The 20869-nt window shown below is 33.6% G+C and overlaps 1 protein-coding gene across 4 annotated transcripts in view; it reads left to right on the forward strand.

Annotated features, from left to right (window-relative positions):
- LOC138715373 (uncharacterized) overlaps positions 1-20869 on the forward strand; it is a 644942-nt gene that overhangs the window by 483923 nt on the left and 140150 nt on the right. For all 4 annotated transcript variants that reach the window (XM_069848222.1, XM_069848223.1, XM_069848221.1 and 1 more), the window contains 3 exons: positions 4110-4192; positions 11700-11810; positions 16087-16223. In XM_069848222.1, coding sequence (XP_069704323.1) covers positions 4110-4192; positions 11700-11810; positions 16087-16223 — 331 coding nt within the window. The remainder of the gene's footprint in view (positions 1-4109; positions 4193-11699; positions 11811-16086; positions 16224-20869) is intronic.

Genomic DNA, 20869 nt, shown 5'->3' on the forward strand with positions numbered 1-20869 from the left:
GCACAGGTAAACAAAATTCACCGCGCATTCTCACTCCGTCTATACTGTTAACTTCACTTCATTCTTAAGTTGTCTCGGAGCCTAAGCCTGTATGGGCCAAGCTTCACTACTATACATGACAATGATTGGTCTTTTTCGTTTGTTTCTTTGTATCTTTATATGTTTCTTTGTTCTTTTATTTCCTTTTTAGTTTTTATTATTGTTTCTTTGTTCTTCATTCATTCATTCATTTAGTTTATTGTTTATTTATTTATTTATTTATTTATTTATTTATTTATTTATTTATTTATTTATTTATTTATTTATTTATTTATTTATTTATTTATTTATTTATTTATTTATTTATTTATTTATTTATTTATTTATTTATTTATTTATTTGTCGTTCAGTCATATATTCATTCAATTATTTATCCGTTCATTTAATTATTAATCATATTAATGTGCCAACCAACAGCGAGCAGATAATAAAATTAGATTAGCATAGGCATGGGCCTAAGGGATGGGAGTTGTAGTTGATAGAGCTCACTCCTTTCACAATGTAGCTGATGTGCTTACATCAACGGTAACTACTACATGAACTTAACTTCTTTACATCAAAGGTAAGTACTACATGAACTTAACTTCTTTTCCGTTTAAGGATGTACAAAACTAATGCGGCATGTCATTACATTAAACATTTGAAATCAGATAAAATACGTACTATAGACATTCATATGGTCGGAATGGCTTAATACTCATTAATCACATATAAGCTCTAGATTGTCTATACTGTTTGGTCAGGACGAGTTTATCTATATTAGAACGAACACTATTACTACATAAACGTAAAGCAGTTACAAAATGACATGTACACGCAATATTTTTCATCAGGTTCATTTTCGACAAAAATTGTTCGCAAACATACGTGGATTCAAAGATTACCAGCATCTTAGTTGCGAAATTACGTAAGTTAGGAGATTTGTTATTAGCTAATAACTCATACAATTCCTTGCCGGTTTTATATGACATTTGAAAAAGGATATTGTCTTCTATGACTCGGCTATGTGATAAATTGATCGGATTGCATTTTCAACTAGTAGCGATTTTTAGTTGGCAATAACAAATTCTTTGGTCGACGTGAAAAGGCACATAAGTCGAAAAATGTCGACTTTTAGTTTTTTATGTTACATTAAAGCGGAGACTGAGACGCATCTAACAGTACATTCAGCTGTAATATTTTGAATACAGTTTTGATAATATCGCTGTTGGAAAAATCACCTATTAAATATATGGAAAAAATACTAGAATGGAAAAGACACTTAAGTCAACTTAAGTTATTTTGTTCACATATATCTGCACAGTTGGACTGTACCTAAGCACATAAGTCATAGTGGTTTTTTTTTTCATTTATATCTCACAGTGACCCATTGTTGTTGATAATGAACAGCTGTAGTTTTAGCAACAATTCCCTATATTTAATTACTAACAACACGTTTTTCTTCTCAACTAAAATAACATTTTATTATTTGTAATGATCTTATAATAGTAAGTTGTCCTGTGTTAGAGCGACCTCTCCCAACAAATAAAAGTACAGAATGGTGACCTATAATAAACTATTTGCCAGATAATTGAAGAATGATCCGTCTGCAAGGGTTGTTTCTTCAAAACACTAGATGAGAGCGTTAATTTTATTAAAACTGTGAGACTGAAGAAAAGAGTTTAGCCCAGTGCAAGTGGTAGGCAGACGAATACTTTCCGTGGTAAAATTCCTCCCAGAAACAAATAGCCTGAAGTAAGAAACCACATAAAATATTTTCCTGCGTATGAGAGTCGCTATACCTGTTAACAAAATAGTAACCTTCGCTTACATTGTGACTTGAATTTAGAGAAGATGCCTATGCTCTTTAAAAGGAGGCAACAGAACATCCAGTTTGTATTAAAATTTATGCGATCCAGTTTCATAAATTTAAATTTCAAAAGCCACACGTAGATACCTGTAGCACGTGTGATAAATTCCAAATAGTGATTCAGTGTGCAAGTAATTCAGAAGAAAAGGAGATACTTAAAGAAATGGGTGTCCATTACACAGAGCAGCAGAGGGCTTATGATGAAAAACGAAAAGAAAAGAAGATAGGAAAAGTAAATGAAAGTGTAAAGTGTTTATAACTTGATCTGCAACAGTACCTCCCCACTCCAGCACTTTCCTTAACTGTGACATAAGTGGACTTTTAACCTCACTGCTCATGACAGTGCTACAGAAGAGGCTACGTGTTGCAGGTGGCATAAAGCTATGAACTGATGAGGTGCTAATGCTATAACATCATGTCTATTTAAGCAATTACTGTACATTAATTTTCACATGGTATACTTTACTCTGATACTTGTGGAGGACAAAACAGAAAATCTATTGTAACAGCATCTTCAAATGGCATGATGTGAAATGGCTGCTCTACTCATCTGAGCATTTTGGTGAAATTATGTACAAAATTAGCTTGGAAGAAAGTGCTCCTTTCCATATATTGTACATCAGGAGGCGAGGAACTGAGAACAGAAATTTTACAGTAAAGTCAACCATAGACAAACCAGTTCCAATAAACACGGAGAAGAAAAATGATTTCATTTCATTATTTCCACTTATTCCAGCATTTGGTCATCAATTTTATTAGCATATACCAATAAGCAATAGTGTTCAGTGTCCATAATAGTGCTTCACACTTAACTGAACATGAAGACTGAAAAAAAGTTAGCAAAGTTCTTATTGTGAGGTACTCCAAAATTGGAGGGTATGATGTCAGGAAGTACTAGGTATGAAATGTTGCGTTAATTGATTGATATAATTAATTTTAAAGTTAAATGCTAATATTAAAAAATACCACAGTTATATTCTACTAACTATCATTCACTCTGCACCTTGGGAATTTTTTTAAAGTAATAATTTTCTGTCATAAACACAACTTAAAATTTTCGTACTTCGTTCACTCTGGGATTAGGCTCTTCAACAGCATTCTTATAAGGTGATAACTTCAAATTAAAATGTTCAATTAGAAATACAAGTTGAACCAAATGACATAAGTCAGAGTTTTCTGTTGTACCTAACCACATAAGTCATTTTTTTTTCTAATTTTTTAAATAATAAAATTTCTTGTATGTTAAATTGATAAGGGTCTTACTTTAACAACATACATGGATTTCATTATTATACTTATATTCAGTTTAGAGTAGATTAAAAAAAAGTCTCTCCTGAAAAATTCATTTTTTTTTTGACATAATATGTGCCTTTTCCCGCCGACCAAAGAATTATTTTTTAGATTCTTGAAAATTTTCTCACTATTTCAACCTGCATAACGAATTAAATTAAAATAACACATTGCTTTATTGCATGTAACACCTATTTTATTGAACCCCCGCGGTGGCTGAGTGATCAGCCTGGCACGTAGGCGATCCGGGTTCGAGTCCCGGTCAGATCTGGGATTTTTCATATATATGTAAATCTCAACTGAACAGTTGAGGCAATTAACATTCATAATAACAAAATAGTCTTGTTCCCATGCTTCTTGGAAACTAAAACGAAACCTACAATTTATTCGCAATATTCCATCACATTACACATCCCTCATTAGAACGCTTCGTAACCGAGTTCAACCTCTGCTTACTACACGTAAATGCAGACAAATAGAATATTTGTGGAGGGAGAATTGGAGGAGTGCCCCCGTAGAAACATGTTGTCCATGTCTGGTTTAACATAAAACTAATGATAACGATAATAGTATAATAATAATAATAATAATAATAATAATAATAATAATAATAATAATAATAATAATAATAATAATAATCATAATAATAATAATAATAATAATAATAATAATAATAATAATAATAATAATAATAATAATAATAATAATGGAGAGTCTAACAACATTATCATAGCCCGTTAAAACTTTCCATAACATAGGCTACTATTACGTCGACGAGAAATGCATTAATAAAAGCGTTGAAGTTTATGAGTTCGACTATTAGATAATTTATGAAGAAAAACTCTTGCAATTTATACATACTTTCAAGATTTTTAAATGTGAAAAATCTATTAATTATTCGTCTTTATTTTCATTTTGTTTCTCGTTGCAGAATCGGACATTCCGATGGTGGGTAACGTCTTCAGCTTTGTCCTCACTAAGTATCCTCCTGAATGGCGCTGGTCGCTTATTAAGGTAAGCCATGACTCACGTATCGTTTATTGCTCGTCCTCAGTGGTTAAGTACTTAGCTTATCATCTTAGTCGTTGATACGAGGTCCGCGGTTTTAGGCCCGGCCGAGGTCGACGGAATTTAAAGAATGATAACAGCTTTACATAAATTTTCTTCTGGAGGAAAGTTCGATTTCAGCAAACAAATGTTCAGAATTTAGAATTTAGCCTATGATATCCCTTGCGGGATAGGCCTCCTGCACGTAGGCAGAGTAGCTCTGATTCACTCTTTAGGTGAGCTAGCCTAGAAAATGTTCGACCTTGTTCTCTTCTTCATCGTCTCTCGTGTTGGGTATGAAGCACTTTCACTGGTTTACGATCACTATTCACTGAGTCTGCCGTGCACTTTGCTTCATTTCACTATTCACATATTCATTCGCGTTGCTGCTGGCACTTCAGAACACACCCATTACAAAATTAAGGAATCATTGCAGCTATAGCAACACTTCGGTTTGAGAGCGAAGTATGGATATGAAATTAAAACAATATAAACAAGCATAAGTAGCACAAATGCGCTTTCTTGAGTCATTTGTTGGTTTAACACAATTAGATAAGAAGAAAACAGAGCCGGGAGAATTGAACACCGAAAACTTTATGGAGAAAATTAAGTAATATCAATAGAACTGGAGTTAACATATCCGTAGAATGAAATATGAATTTCCATGTAATAGGCCTACCACATTCATGGTAAACGAGACCTTGGCCACCCAAAAAGAAGGTGACGTGAGCCAAGTAATTTTAAATATTCCATTATTTCGCCAAGTGCATATTTTATACCATTCATAACGCCTTCTCATTATCGTTTTTACGCGTCTGTGGCTCAAGTTTTAGCACGCTGGTCTTCCATCCAGACGGTCAGGTTCGATCTCCGGCCACGTTTTAATGGAATTTGTAGTGGACAAAGTAGACGTTGCGGAAAGTTCTCCTCGAGGTACTCCCGTTTCCCTCTATCATTCCACCAACACTCTTCACTTCCATCTCATTTCATCTATCATCTGCAATAGTAAAAATAGGTTGGAGTGAAGTCTTTGAGGTAGTACGGGTTTCCGATGCTTATATAGGAAGTGCTTGGGGCTCCGGGCCCCATATCCTGGGGCTTATCTTATCAGGCCACTCGTATGTGGATGGGACCTGACTATCAAGGAGTGAGACAGGACGGCCTACTGTCAGCGTGGGATTCACTAACGACATCCAGACCATCTAGATATCGACAATCATTGTATATACAGAATGTTTCAGAATTCAACCGAAGAAATTTAAGGGAATGTAGAGGGCTCCTAGGTAAGTATTTTGAGATAGGTAACTAGGGTTCCCCAGATTCAAACTTGTACGTAATGACGTGAAATATTTTTTGGGCCAGTACGCAACTGATTGAACCTGCACGTGGCATAGCATTACATTTGGAAATGTGTCAGATAAAGTACTGCTACTGCTCTATGGCACAGTCGGTTAAACACTGTAGATGGTTTCTGTCAAACGATGAGATCGAAAGTTCAAACTTCAGCAAGTACTTTTTTAACTTATGGTATGTAACTTTAAACTCGTACAGGGATGCAAAACTGTGCTACAATTGTGGCAGAAGTCATAAGCTGGAACACGTAACTCATCCCTTCCTTTCAACCCTCGCGCCATTGGACATGGTAGGGGGAGAAGAGATATGTATTCAGTGTGCTTATGAAACGTCACAGATATGTCATTGAAGGCCGAGGATTGTGGACCAGGGAACAAACTCTTCCCCCATGCTTTCACCTCTCTTTTCCCCAGTTCTGCATCCCTGAACTAGTGCTTTAACATTAACAAGCCAGCTCTAGTTATTTTGTAATATACATAATGACAATAATTGTTTAGAAATGTGAAGAAGGAACCTAGTTTGAGAAATGCTTATCCATTACTCTGGACAAGTCGCAGTATGTTTATCAATTAACTTGTAGCCTACATAAAGTATGCATATCAATATTCTGTTTAATATAAAATACATTAACAAAATCAGAAAAGAAAGAAATTTCACTTTTCGTCTTTCTTAGAGGAAGAAGTAAGCAATATTCAGACTACGTATAGTACAGTAGAGTATACAGTAATAAAGGGAAACAAATTATTCTTTCACTACTCTCTTTCAGTTGAAAAACAAGTTACAGGAATTGTTCAAAGTAACGACATTCGCCTTAAGTACAGTATTTTTCTGCAACGAATCAAATCCTTTTTCTGAAGCTTAGACTATAACTTTTATTGAAGGGTTCAGAGCCATAGTGGCCCAAGCGCCATTTATTAAAAACGGAGAAAGTAAGGATTAAAGTTAAGTGTATACCATAGTTTAATGAAGATTGACATATCATTTAGTTTTAAAGTTTATACTTTATATGTTTATATGTTTCCGTTGAATTATGGTAATAACTTCATTTTAACCCTTGTTTTCTACGGTTTTAGTAAATGGCGCTTGGCCCGCTATGGTTCTAAACCCTTCAATTATTCTGGCTTAAACACTAGAAACTACGTACGACGAATTTCGTACAAATTAAACATTAAAATGGAACAAAAATGTATGAAAGTAATAATGCAGAACACAAAAAGATAATGCAGTCGTCACATTTGCAACCAAACGCCAGTGCGTTTCTAACAAATATCTAACTAAGCTCCATATATGAGTTCAATACTGACTTTGTCTCAAGTGAACTGTAATGAACCAATGGCTAGAACTATACAGTATACTCTTGCCGAAAGTATAATAAATATATACTGCAATACGTATTGTGACAGAGCTGGGATCCGATCTCGCGACCGGTGGAGGGATTGCATGGTCGGCCGGGGTTCTGCGCGGGTTGCGTGCGCGTCTGCTTCCTGTGGCATGTGCTGTGGCGTAGAGAGGAGGGAGAAGAAGAGAGAGAGCGACCGCGGCAGAAAGGGGAGATATCCAGATTATTCGAGAATGCCATCTCTGGACATCCGTGGAAATCTCTAGCATCGTAGGAATTTCTCGTAACTATGGTTTAGTTATAAATACAACACGCGAGTGAACTTGAGTCAGTCGTGTTGTTATAGGGCCATTCCATGTCAAATCAACACAAAAGAGTGGACTTTTCAACCCGACCACCTCAAATTTTCATTAAATTTAGTGGGATGGTAAAGAACCTTAAGTTAATTAATCATGTAAAATTTTAGCCCTCAATAATGCACAATATCCATACAGCAATTCTGTCAATATGAGAAAAAATGTAAAAATGTTGCATACTATGTCAACAAAAATAATTCATAACTTCTCTTCTAATTGAGGTAGAATCTTAAACTTGGGCTTATTTTAAAGCTAAGGAATCATACTTTTCAATAAAAATAGGTTTGCATCAAAGTATCGAATTCTTTATTGAATGGTCATGTGAAACACATTTTAACATTGAATATCTAAAAATGCGGGACACAAATTATTTCTCGAAAAATATATGTTATAGAGGTAAGAGCATTCTCCCCTTGGTGTAAGTTTCATTTTGTAACGTTTCAGGGATATCAGTAAAAAAAATATATCAATGTCTTGGTTTGTAGCACTTAAACCCATCTTACACCAACACTGCATGCGTGCGAGTTCTTACTTGTATATTATCTGCGTCATCGATCTGTCAGGCCGTCATGAGTGGCAGTTTATACAGTCTTCAATTTATACAAAACGTGCGATCTGTTTCAAGTACAGTGTCATTAGTTTTTGTAGTATGTGGTAGTTCTGTGTGATGTAATGGAGTCGAGTTTTAAGTTAATGTTTGCTGCAATCCCTTCGAGAAATCAGGGCATTATAATTAGAGGAAACATTTAAGAAGTGTTATATCTTGGATGCTTAATGTATTTCCTGCTTTAAAGCAGGAACAAAATGTGTGTGCTATGTGTTGCAAAGCAATAAAAATATAATATGATGCTATTACGCAGAATCCTCAGAATGACTCTAGTAATGAAGAATACGTCGATTCTACAGCAAATGTAAGTTCATTAAATACAAGTCTTTTTGACCAAGGTGTGTTCCTTATTAAACAAAAAAGGCTGCAACAAGAGAAATATAAGAGACAGAAATTTGAAAATATTGAAAAAGATAAAGTCTTCGATATTAAAGACGTCGAGGAACCAGGTCCTTCATCAAGTCCTGATTCTGAAATTTTGTCTCAGTTGCAGGAAAATTTTCAAAATTCAGGTAAAAGTGAGAAAATCACCATTTTAACATTACTACCTAAACTCTGGAGCGTAAATAATATATAAAAAAGAGTTTCTTTCAGCTTTCCAATACATAATTCGGAAAGCCAAAGTCCTGGCAAAGGGAAAGGGAATTTTGTGTTCACCAAATCCGAAACCTGGAAAACCCTTGCTCGTGGCTGTTGCCGGTAAAGTTAAAGAATTCTGTTGCTCTGACGAGATAAGCAGAATGATGCCTGGTAAGAAATATTTGTTATGATTAAAGAATCAGGGAGTAAATCACATGAGCAAAAATGAATTACATGTAGCGTTTAAAAATTCTAACCCTGAAATGAAGGTAATATTCTCCAAATTTTCAGCTCTTAGACCAAGAAATTGTATTCTAGCTGGAGTTAGTGGAACTATATTGTCTGTGTTTGTGTCATCATCAGAATGTCAAACTTATGCCGGAAGCAATTTATTAAAGTTTCAGGTCTACGTGGATTTCTAGAAAATTTTTCTTTATACCTTCCAACTTATCAACATTTCTTGGCTACTATGGTGTGCAATCCTCCTCATATAAATTGCTTGTTCAGGAAATGTACAGCATGTCCTGAACCATTCAAAATAAGAGAGGGTTTAGAGAAATGTTTCGAATAAAACTTCAGTGAACCAATGACCTACAAGCATTGGATGACGACTGACCGATCAACACTTGAGACCATAATGAAACCCACAGACAAATTTTTCGATTGTCTCTTGGAGAAACTTGGTGATTTATTGACTCACTCATTTATATCATCTGAACAAAGTAAGTTTCTACGTGATATGAAATCATTTCTACAGCCATGCCTGCTTGTTGTGTTATGCGACTTCGCTGAAAACTATTATTTCGTAATCCAAGATGAAATTCAGTCATACCACTGAACTAATGTGCAGGCAACCATTCATACTTTCGTAATATATTATAACGAATCGTCATCCGATACAGCCTCTATTAAAAATCTGGTAATAAATTCGCATTGCCTGAGATATGACACTACAGCTGTACATCTGTTTCAAAAATATCTAATGGAGTAATTAAAACAAACATCTGTAATTCACCACAAAAATTATGTATTTCTCCGATGGATTCTCTACTCAGCATAAAAATAGGAAAATATTTCCTGAACCTCACATTACATGAAGAAGATTTTGGATTTCCAGCAGAATTGCATTATTTTTGCATATCACATGGCAAAAGAGCATGCATCGTTGTAGGTGGGACACTTAAAAGGTTTGCGGCTTGTGCTAGTTTGCAGAGACCATCCGATAAACAAATAACTACACCTAGGGAATTGTACGACTGGACAACGGATCATCTCCCAAACATTAATACCGTTTATGTGACTGAAAAAAGCTATGAAAAAATGCTTGCTCTTCGATTTGCAAAATCCACCGCAGTGTCTTGAATACAAGTTTCATACAGTCCTGCTATTTAGGATGGGTATTATACTTGCTAAGCAGTTTTAAAATGCAGCTGAAACAACGCAGCATCCTGTCTGGAAAGATGATCAGGCTATTTCATCTCAGCAATGAAAGGTAAGCATTTCTTACAGAACTTCAGGTTTAACAAAATCCATGTGACAATAATTTATTTGAGGTAATATTTTTAAAAATTCGAATTATGTACTGCATGTTAAATTACATAGCGACATTCAAGAATATGATCAAATATAATTAAATACAACGAATGTGTGGGACATAATTATCGCGACTTATACGGTTAGCTTACGCTTGCAGTGACATAATAATTTTTATCTTTGCAACCTATGATGATTCCAAGCTGAAACTTATCAGTTCATTATATCACTAATTGAGGCGTACTATATATTTTTTCCGTAGAATAGAAACCCCGCATTTTTAAATATGAATATATGAAAATTGTTTCACCATGCTTTTTAGTGTAATTTAATACATACAGAAAACAATATAAGCAATAAAAATTATCACATATTAAGAATGTATCATCCAATTTTTGTAAATTTATCTGGAGACGTTGTTGAGATATATAATTTTAATTGAAGCGACGTGCTTACAAAAATATGATTTTTCTTCATGTTTGAAACGCCACTGAGAGAAAACGAAAAGCACAGGACATATGAAACTCGGCAGTTTTAGTTAGCGCGGCAGGTAAAACAAACCCTCAAATTTTGAAAGAAATCTGAGTCGGTCGGGTTGAGCGCCTTGTTGATTTGATATGGAATGACCCTATAGTCAGTGGACAGCAAGCCAGCCAGTCTTGTGTAGCAGTGAAGCCAGCTTCGAGACCGGAGTTCGACTTGAGCGTGTCCGCAGTTGCATGAGCGTCCGAAGTCCTGAGTTCGAGTGCAGTGGACCGCAGTTGGGGGACCTGAGTTCGAAGTTCAGCTGATTGTCTCTGAAGGCCTGGGGTTCGAGTTACTGTGAACTCGAGTGACTGAGCTAGAAGAACTAGCCAAGGCAAACGAACTGTGAACTGAGAACTGACAGTTCTGATTTGTAATTAGTGCTTTGTGAACATTAGTTAAGATTAACAGTTAATTCTTGTTCTCAATAATCCAAGTAAATTGTCATTGTCGTCAGTGGAGTGCAATAACGAATAGTGTGTTGCTGTGTGGAGTGCATATCCCAGTGTTGACGGGAGTAGAATTAAATTATAGAAAGTAATTATTGTTGTGTTGAAATAAAAGGTTACAGTATTTTGGTGGACCAGAAAAGAAATAATTCAGATATCGCATCAACAAAATAAGAGATATTAGGATTAAAAAAAATACTGCGGTCACAATCTAACATACTATCTTCTGGCCTGAGGGCTGACGCGTTGTCCATTACACCATTGTCTCATGTTCATAATTCCATTCTAAAATAGATACAATAGTGCAGTGCAGTGGCGTGCTGTCTCATTATTTGCCGGAAATTTTTTTAGATTCTGTGAAGGCAAAATTTTGAAAACGGGGTTGATTAATTCTTAAAAGTTGGATTTCATGCAATCCCTAATAAGGTCCGAAACCATCGCATACCATTCCACATCTCTATTTCACTTTAATACTGGAATATGAGTATCAAATGTAAACAAATTTAACAACTGATAACTCAGATATTTCTCGTCGAAGATCCCGGGTTCCTTAGTGTATCAAATTGCTTGTCTACATGCACTCTATAACAGACAAATTTCTTATGTTGAATTTTGAAACACACTGTATAGGGCACACAATGAGCATGCCTAAGTGCAAGGCTGGGTCCAACCCTCGAAAATCCAAGCCTTCACCATCCAAGCACTACTAATTGCATTTCTTTCCTTCTAATAGGTACTGATGTGGTTGCTGGCGATGCTGTGTGGTATGGTACTGGGCAAACTCCTCATCCATGGTTACTTATGTGGTAAACTTCTGAGACTAAAGATGTTCCGTGATGACCAGGTAAAGACAGCTTTAAAATCTGGACGTATAATATAACAAATATTAACTTCGTCTAGTTATTTCATTTTTTTATTCATTTCTTAAATTACAGAGGCTATTATGAGATGGTGAAACGGTGGTTCGACGATAATAAATATATTTTTTAATGAGAGTGACAAAAGACAATGAAGTACTTCCTCTTTACCCCAGATATCACCAGGAATAAAAACCAAATATATTTTTAATGAGAAGTTTTCTGAAAAGTAATGAAAGATGACAAAGTAATACATCCTTGCTGCCTATCATAAATCTCACAAGATATGCTCGAAATCGGCCAAAGCGAACCTCTTCCGCGAGAAGCTCTTAGTGATTTTTGCATCAATAACAGATACTTTTATTATTATTATTATTATTATTATTATTATTATTATTATTATAATTATTATTATTATTATTGTTTTATTATTATTATTATTATTATTATCATTATTATTATTATTATTATTATTATTATTATTATTATTATTATTATTACTGTTGTTATAATTATTATTTTATAAAAACGAAACATATAATTATTTGATTTTATATACCTCAGTACGCGAATTATAAAAAGAAAGTATTTTGATGTCACAATAATCTATTTCGAAATGTTTTACACGTTTTGAACACACTATGTCTGAACGTCTCCTGAAGTCCTAAACTATTGATCGGATTTTATTCATATTCAGCATGTACGCCAAAGCGATAGCCATTCTACTAACAACAATAACGTATCATTAATAAACTTAATACGTACATTTATTATATAATATATGCATACGTGCATACGTGCATACATACATACATACATACATACATACATACATACACACACGCGCACACACACACACATACATACGTACACACACATAGATATAAAGGTCTACAGCAAACATCTTTCTTCGAAAAAAGAAAAAGGGGATTGTTATGGAATGGTAAACATTATCCCTCAAAAGTGTGAATGCCTTGTAAGGTCTATGCAGTGAAAATATGAAGCTGTTATTAAAGCCAAGGTCTACTCTACAAAATATTAAAGATCAGTGATGTATTTATTTTATTTACCAATTTATTTTTTCATTTTTTCCGTATGAATAAGAATGTGACAAAAAACTACAATATTTTGTGTTTACTTATATTTTAGACGTTAAATAATTGTTGATTTGATTCACTTTTACGTATTATGTAAATGAGTCTATCTGGAAAATTTTTGTTAAAGAAAATATTCAATTAGAATAATTTTGGTATGAAAATTTTACTGCTTTATTTATAAAATCCAAGTATATGTATATCAAAGTGAAATAGGCTACTGTATATCAACATCATTCAGATACAATATACAATATGTTTATTTACAAAACCTGACCTGAACCTTTTTCTCACATCACATACTTAAAATATAAATATGACGCTAAAAAAGCTACTATAAACTACAAAGCTATGGATTTGAACGTAATTGTACTTCTTTCTTATTTTAGACTTTTATGTTACTACTAGCCGTACCCGTGCGCTCCGCTGCACCCGTTAGAAATAAATATAAAGTAATTACATAATTAAAATAGGACATTTGATCCAGGGAACATTCGTGTTTGACAGAAGGATAAATCGTTTAATATGTTACTTAATTTAAATTATTTTTAAAATATTAAAATGCATTCATTTTGATCCAGAGACCACTCATTTGGTGCAATGACAATTCCTTTAACATGTTTCTTAATTGTTATTACCAATTATTTTTGGAAAAGCGAAAATTAACAGAAAAATTTTGGCTATAGATTTATTATTATGTTTATATTATATTATATTATGAAAAAGTGTGTTGATAACGGATGTACTCGAATTAGAAAGTTTTTAATTTGTTGTGGGAGCTCTTGAATCTCAGGAGGAACAACTTTTACAACAGCGCAACATAATCTGCTTGGCTCATTACCCAATTTTTTTGCATTGCATTTATTGCATATATATTTTATGTATTTTAACAAGATTCAATTGAGCATAGTTAAAATTTGAATTATAAAATAATGGATTGCTAAGCTAACGTACTATTACTGCATACTAAATCAATACACTCTCGTCGTTCGTTAATTCTCTGAGATAAAAATGAATATGTTCATAAACATTATTATAAGAAATACAGGAAATGAATATACAGAATAACCTATCAAGTTTTCTGTGCATAAGAAGCTATTTTAATCTTACCTGTCCTCAATTCACTCAGAAGTTACTGTAATAACATTATAGCATTATGTCCATCCAGAGAAACTACACTTTCCAATGATGAAATAATAATTAATTATACAAATCGGTTAATTTAGCTTCTGATATTACTTCATACAAACACAGAAACATTGTCTGTAGGCTATGTTTCATAGCTTTCGATTGTTGTGTCCAAGGCCCCTTATAGACGAAGTCATTTATTTTTTATTTCAATACACCGCCTTAGATGGCAGTTATTTTAATTTTAAAACTCATTTATCTCATTAAATATCAGTCCTATCAAAATTTTTCAGAGACCAAACTTATCGGATATCATTTTCAAAGAAACTTTTGCTATGTAACATATTTCACAAAAATCAATAATAAGCGAGATATTTAGATTTATTTAATTCAGGTCCCCTTATAACCCCCCCTTTAAATAACGTATTTTGAATGCTATATAGCCTATAATCTAAGTTACAACGAACTTAATTTATATTCCAATTTTCATCGAAATCGGTTCAGCCATTATCGCGTGAAAAGGTAACAAACATACAGACAGATAGACATACAAACAAAAATGTCAAAAAAGCGATTTTCGGTTTCAAGGTGGTTAATTATATATGTTAGGACCAATTATTTTTTGGAAAATCGAAAATTACCAGAAAAATTTCGGCTACAGATTTATTATTAGTATAGATACACGTAATGACATGAAACTAAAATATATACTCACTTCTATGGTGACAGGAGTGTCTGTTTTAATACAAGGAGCCATTGTTAAGATATTGTTATGGAAACAAGCCAAATACATACGAATTGCATTTCTCAAGATGTTGGTTTACGGCTCATTTGAACGAAACATATCTGTAAATTTCTCAGGACGAATGAATAGCAGCATTATTTGGGACAGATGACATATTGTAAAACATATTTTTGCCTTACTATAACTCAAAATAGTGAAGTATCATCATGCGTTTAACAAATTACCTACGCGTCTTTGAACGTGCTTCGTTAATTTTTCTATACAGAGTGAACCGTATGTAATGTCATTAATTTCAGGGAGTCATTCTATGAGATATTTCAAACAAAACTTTTAATGCAATTTTGCTGGTTTTTGCTTCCTTTTCGAGATAAAATTGATTTATATTAAATATTTCATAGCGTGTTTTGGGAAAGTCATTGATTTAATTCCCAATATGCTCAATAAATTCAAGAAATGTAATTCTTTGTTTCTACAAAGGAAATTTACAATGTAACATTTGTTCCGATCAAATTTCTGCACATTTAAAAGACAACTAAAATTCTTTCAATCATTTATTATCATAATACACTGCTATCTTAAATTGACTTTAGCATATGGGTATTAAATCAATGGCTTTTCAAAAACACGATATGAAATGTTTCATATAAAATAATTTTTTCCTCCAAAAGGAAGCAAAAACCATCAAAATTTATTAAACTTTTCTGTTCAAAATATCTCAAAGAATTATCTTATTTCCCTTCTCTTTCTGTTCTTCTTCTCTTCTTATTTTGGTTTATATTTTATCTTTTATCTACCTTTGTATTTTCTATTAATTTTATTTCTTATTTTATTTCATATATACTTTTTAAATTTTTATTTGTTTTGATTATTTATTTTATTTATTTTTGTTCTTTCTTTTTGTATCCTTTATTTGGCTACTTCTTACTGAAGTATTTCTTCCTTACCATTTTGTTCTTTTTAGTTTATTTTTAACATTACATTTTATTTTTTCCGCTCTTTCTTATTTAGTCTGTCTTATTCTCTCTTATATCTTAATTTTAATTATTTTCCTGTTCACTTCATTTCTTTTAATCTTAGATTTTTTATTTCTTTTAACTTCATTTACCATCACATCATCATATTTTCGTTGATACTTTTTCTTTTCCTTTGTCCTTCTTCCTTGCTTTTTTCTCTTTCTTTCTATCTTTTTTCGTTCTTTCCTTCTTCCTATTTTGATCACTTTTACACGTTCTTTCGTCTTTAAATAATTATATCCTAAACACCTGAAGGATTAATTATTTTTTATGTTTGTTACAGGGCTCTTGGATGACCATGTTCCTGACCGTAATTGTTTCATTGTACGTGTTCTCACATGCCTACAATTTATTGTTATGGCTTTGGTACGACAATCTTGGGTACCAAATCAACAGCCAAATGGGAGTTACCAACGCTAGGTAAGTACAATATTTTTAACAACAATAAATTTAAATATGGACTTTCTGACACATTAAACCACATTTTGCCAGATTTAATCCGAAAATTGCACAATTTACCACCAGGGGAGTCGTCAGCTTTCAAGCTGGAGGGGGAGAGCTTAAAATTTTATAGAGCTTGCAGGGAAAGAAGAAGACATAATAAACTAGAAACGTTTGTATTGATAAGGAAATATCGATATTTAATTAATTTTTATTTTATTAATAGAACAGAATGACGAATACAATACAATATGAAACGATGAAAAATTCACAATATGAAAGAGTTGCAAATAATTAATAATTATATTAATCATAGCCAGTCCAGTTTAACTGGTCCTCTCACATAGTGCTTCATAGCCATGGCTTGATCCTTTGTAGAGTGCTGAAAGAGCGCTGTACTCTATTGCTGGTGCATGGCTTGGCGAGCAGTATCAGCAGATACTTTTTCGTCGCCGGAAAGAATGGTTTAGTCTCCTTTAAGACTTGGAACTTGGAAGACGACAAGGTCTTGTAGTTCTTCACTACTCAATTTCTTGAACTTCCATATTTTGTACCAAAGTTCCAACTGTGTTTCTAGGGTCTCCAAATGGTAAAAGCTATAGATTAATTCATCGATTTTCATGAGTAACATGTGCGAAGGATGTAGATATGTCAATGCAAAGGCAGGTGTATTGTCAGTAGAAAACCATAATTCTAAAGAAGAAATAATAAAATCCAGGTACGGAATTATTAAAGATCTTCTCCAGAACTCTGAGGGGTTTCTTGCTGGATGGTTGCTACAGTGCTGCTACCTACCAACAATCCGTGGTGTATTCAGATACAGTCCTAGTTGCTCTGCGATTTGCTTACCTCCTTTTAACATTTCATCGGTGATTTTTTCTTCATCCTCGCGATGGTGTCTAACCATTTCCACAATGCGTCAAATGTGCTGCGAGGTTTTGACGATATCAAAGATCTTGGATTGGAGAGCATTCACTACTGGTTCTAACACTGCAGAGTACTTCGTGGTCAAAATGACAGCCATGATGAATGACGACTTTCAAGCCGCTGAATGCAACTGAAAGGTGTTTTTCTTGTGGCGGCATTTCCTTCAACGAAAAGCGTTTCTAACGCCTGCATTATTTGTACAAAGTGCTCCTTAAACACTCTGATGCACTTGTGTTTTTCAGACGATCTGGTCTCGCAGAGGCATGGGATGTTTCATATCAATTTCTTTTCAAGATCGACTCGCGGAAAAACGTAATAATGTATTTTATGGTTCCTTACAGTATTGCGGATTTCAGGTATTGTGTTCAAATCATTTACGATCAGATTTAGTTTGTGTGAAAAGCTATGAAAGAACAATGCGTTTTGATACTTTTCCCGCAGTATTGCTTGGACCCTACCTTCTTTGCCAGACATCGTAGAATAGTCATCATATGAGCCGTTGAGAGCAGAAGTGGTGTAAGTCAAAAATGGGTAATGAGGGTTAAAGTAAACATTCTGTAAAATACAGCGCAAAGTAACAATTAATATTCAATTTAATTAAACTACTAGTAGTCAGTGGATAACACGAAGGACATATTAATTGCTACTTTTCGCTGTATTTTACAGGATTTTTACTTTAAACCTCATTACCCAATTTTAATTTACACCACTTTTGCTCTGAACGGCTCATAAAAGCCCACGCATTTCTCGGGACCCAGGTCTTCGCTTGTGACAAAATCGTTAATGGCTTTCGCAATGGTTTTTGCATCAAGCGTTTTCAGTTCAACAAAGCCAACAATTCCTCTTTGATTTAATCGGCCTCCTTGTCGAAATCCCGCGATCCTATGGATAACTACTCTTTTTTCGAAAAGTCGGCTGTTTCATCTACTAGTAAGTTATACGCGCACGCTTCTTTCATCTCGTTGACAATGCTCTCCTTTATAGTAGTACACTGGTGTTCAAAGATACCTGACCCCTACTAATCGATAATTTGTTCGTGTAAGCGTGGCTTCTTTAGTTATTACTTCTAAGAATAGATGGCGAAAATAACAATTAATGTCGCCAGCAGTACATAAACATACCAGCATTATGAAATTCAAAATTTCATCCCCCTCTAATGATTGTAAGAAAACAGTAGATTTAGAGGAAAACCGCTGATACTATCAGTTATGAGAATAATTTATACTTAATCTAGATCAGCATTTTCCCAAATACTTTTGACCCGTCCCACTATTAGGGCCATCTACTGAGAACTAGCGGCACTATTTCAAACTTTGTCAATTTTTTATATCTTTGGTTATATCTGGTTAGAAATTCGTTTACACGATCAAAAAATTGGACGATAGATATCTTTGAACGACAGCGTACCACATAAAGAAGTTATTTTATTCTGAATCTGAATTGAGTGGTATGTGAAATTTTTCTTCCCATGTTCAACATATTTTTTCAATAATTCGTCTCCCGCATCTATTCGTAAACTGCATATCTTTCAGCACTCCCTCGTCATGAAACTTGGTCCGAAGCGGTAAATCGTGCGTACCAGAAAATTCACATATGAAATTATTTAAGCTATAACCTTTTTATTTTTTTCTTTGATTTTCTTAAAAAAACTGGTTAATTTGGATATCTACCGGCACGTCCTATAGGAACAATCTTGCACCTTCAACAGCAATATTATGCCACTATGTTTGTACGTCCCTCACAAACCTCATGCACATATTTATATTTCGTGAAAGGTCTTATTATTAAAGAGCCCAGAACCTCTCTAAACGCACTTTGATTTGATTGAAATAAGATACAGTACTTTCAAAATGCTTCCTTTAAATGCTTCATCTTAGTTGTGCAAAATTGGTGCCAAATATTAAATTTATTAATGATTCTTCAGTTATATATTGTGAAAATTTCGATGTTAATATAAGTGAAACATCTGAAAATGTGACTGTGTGCGAAGCTTTAAAAGATTTTGCAGATAGTAATAATAAAATAGACATATATTACAACAAAAAGACGTAATTATTAATGAATTAAGAGAAAAAAAATGATATTTTACGTAAGCATAATGACTTACTATCTTCAGTTCACTGTAAGAATGGTGAGGCCTACAAGATTACAACTGTTAATGAAGTTCCGTCTGCTCGGAGTCAAGAAATGTTAATCAACTCTGAAAACACATCTAAGAATAAATCTGCGAAGTATATTAAGAAGACTACGAGTGATAGTGCTGCAACGTCTAAGTATGAAAATAATATTGATCAGGAGAATGTTGTTCAAAAAGTGACTGAGCGGCAACAACAACATGTATTACCCCATTCTAATCAGTCAAAAGTAGCAAGTGAACTTTGGACTGATGTTGTGAAACGTAAACATAGGAATCATCATACGTTAGTAGGAAAGAGAGTGAGTACTGATTCAAATGCTTTGAAATTAACGGGTGTGCCTAAAACTGTAGCACTTCATGTATATAGACTTGCACCCAGTACAACAACTGAAGATTTAGTGAACTTTCTTAAAGATGATATACCTGTAATCTCTTGTGAGAAATTGAATTCCCGTCATCCCGATCAGTATTCCTCCTTTAAGATTGAAATTTCTGAGATTCATCTTGAAACTGCTCTTAACCTGGAAATATGGCCTGATAATGCTTGTGTAAGACTTTTTTTCAACCACGTCAAAGGATTCTAAACGGGTAGTGATTGATGCAAATTTGACGGTTTCTAACAGCAATGATTGTGATAGTTGTTTGAAAGTATTTTATTGGAATGTCCAAGGCTTACTAAATAAGTGAGATGAAATTGACTCTTTAATAGATATGTATAATATGGATTTAATATGTGTGACTGAGCATTGGATTGGTGTGAATGAATTTCAAAATGTATATATTCCAGGATTTTGTTTAGCAAATTCATATTGCAGATCTGTACTAAAACGGGGTGGTGTGGCTATTTTTACAAGACATGATATTAGATTTAAACCACTTGAAATGTGTAGTAAGTTTTCAGTGGAATCTGTCTGTGAAATTACTGGAGTGTTGGTTGAAAACTGTAATACTATCGTGTTAGTTGTCTATAGGTCACCCAATTACAACAATTTTAATGTTTTTTTTTTTTTTTAGATATTTTATACAAGGTATTAGTATTAATTTTTAATATGAAAGATAAATATTCTATCATTTTATGTGCTGATTTTAATGTTAATTTTTTAGAAAATAATGCCAGTCAGTATAAAACATAAATTGTGCAATACGTTAACTAGCTTTGGTCTTAGAACTGTTGTTGATGAAATAACTAGACCAAATCAAATTGGGTTAGGTACTTGCATGATAATATAGCAACGTCAATTCATGAGGATAGGATTTCTGCATCTGTTGTTGACACTGTTCGATCTGATCATGATGCTACTTTACTTAGAGCGAAGGTTGATCAGACTAATAATGAAAAGAGTAATTACGTATCTAGTACTCCTTACAGGTTCATTAGCAACTGGGGTAAGCTGTATTTTACTTTTTTATTGTCTCTAATTAATTGGCTTCCTCTTTATACTTTAGCTAGTATTGATGATATGTTTTCAGGTTTTATCAATTTGTTTATTAATGCACTAGATAATTCTCTACCTTTCAAATTTCGTACTAACAAAGTTGTTGTAAGTAAACCCTGGTATAA

Source organism: Periplaneta americana, chromosome 15 (assembly GCF_040183065.1).
Source record: "Periplaneta americana isolate PAMFEO1 chromosome 15, P.americana_PAMFEO1_priV1, whole genome shotgun sequence".
NCBI classification, from domain to species: Eukaryota; Metazoa; Arthropoda; class Insecta; order Blattodea; family Blattidae; genus Periplaneta; species Periplaneta americana.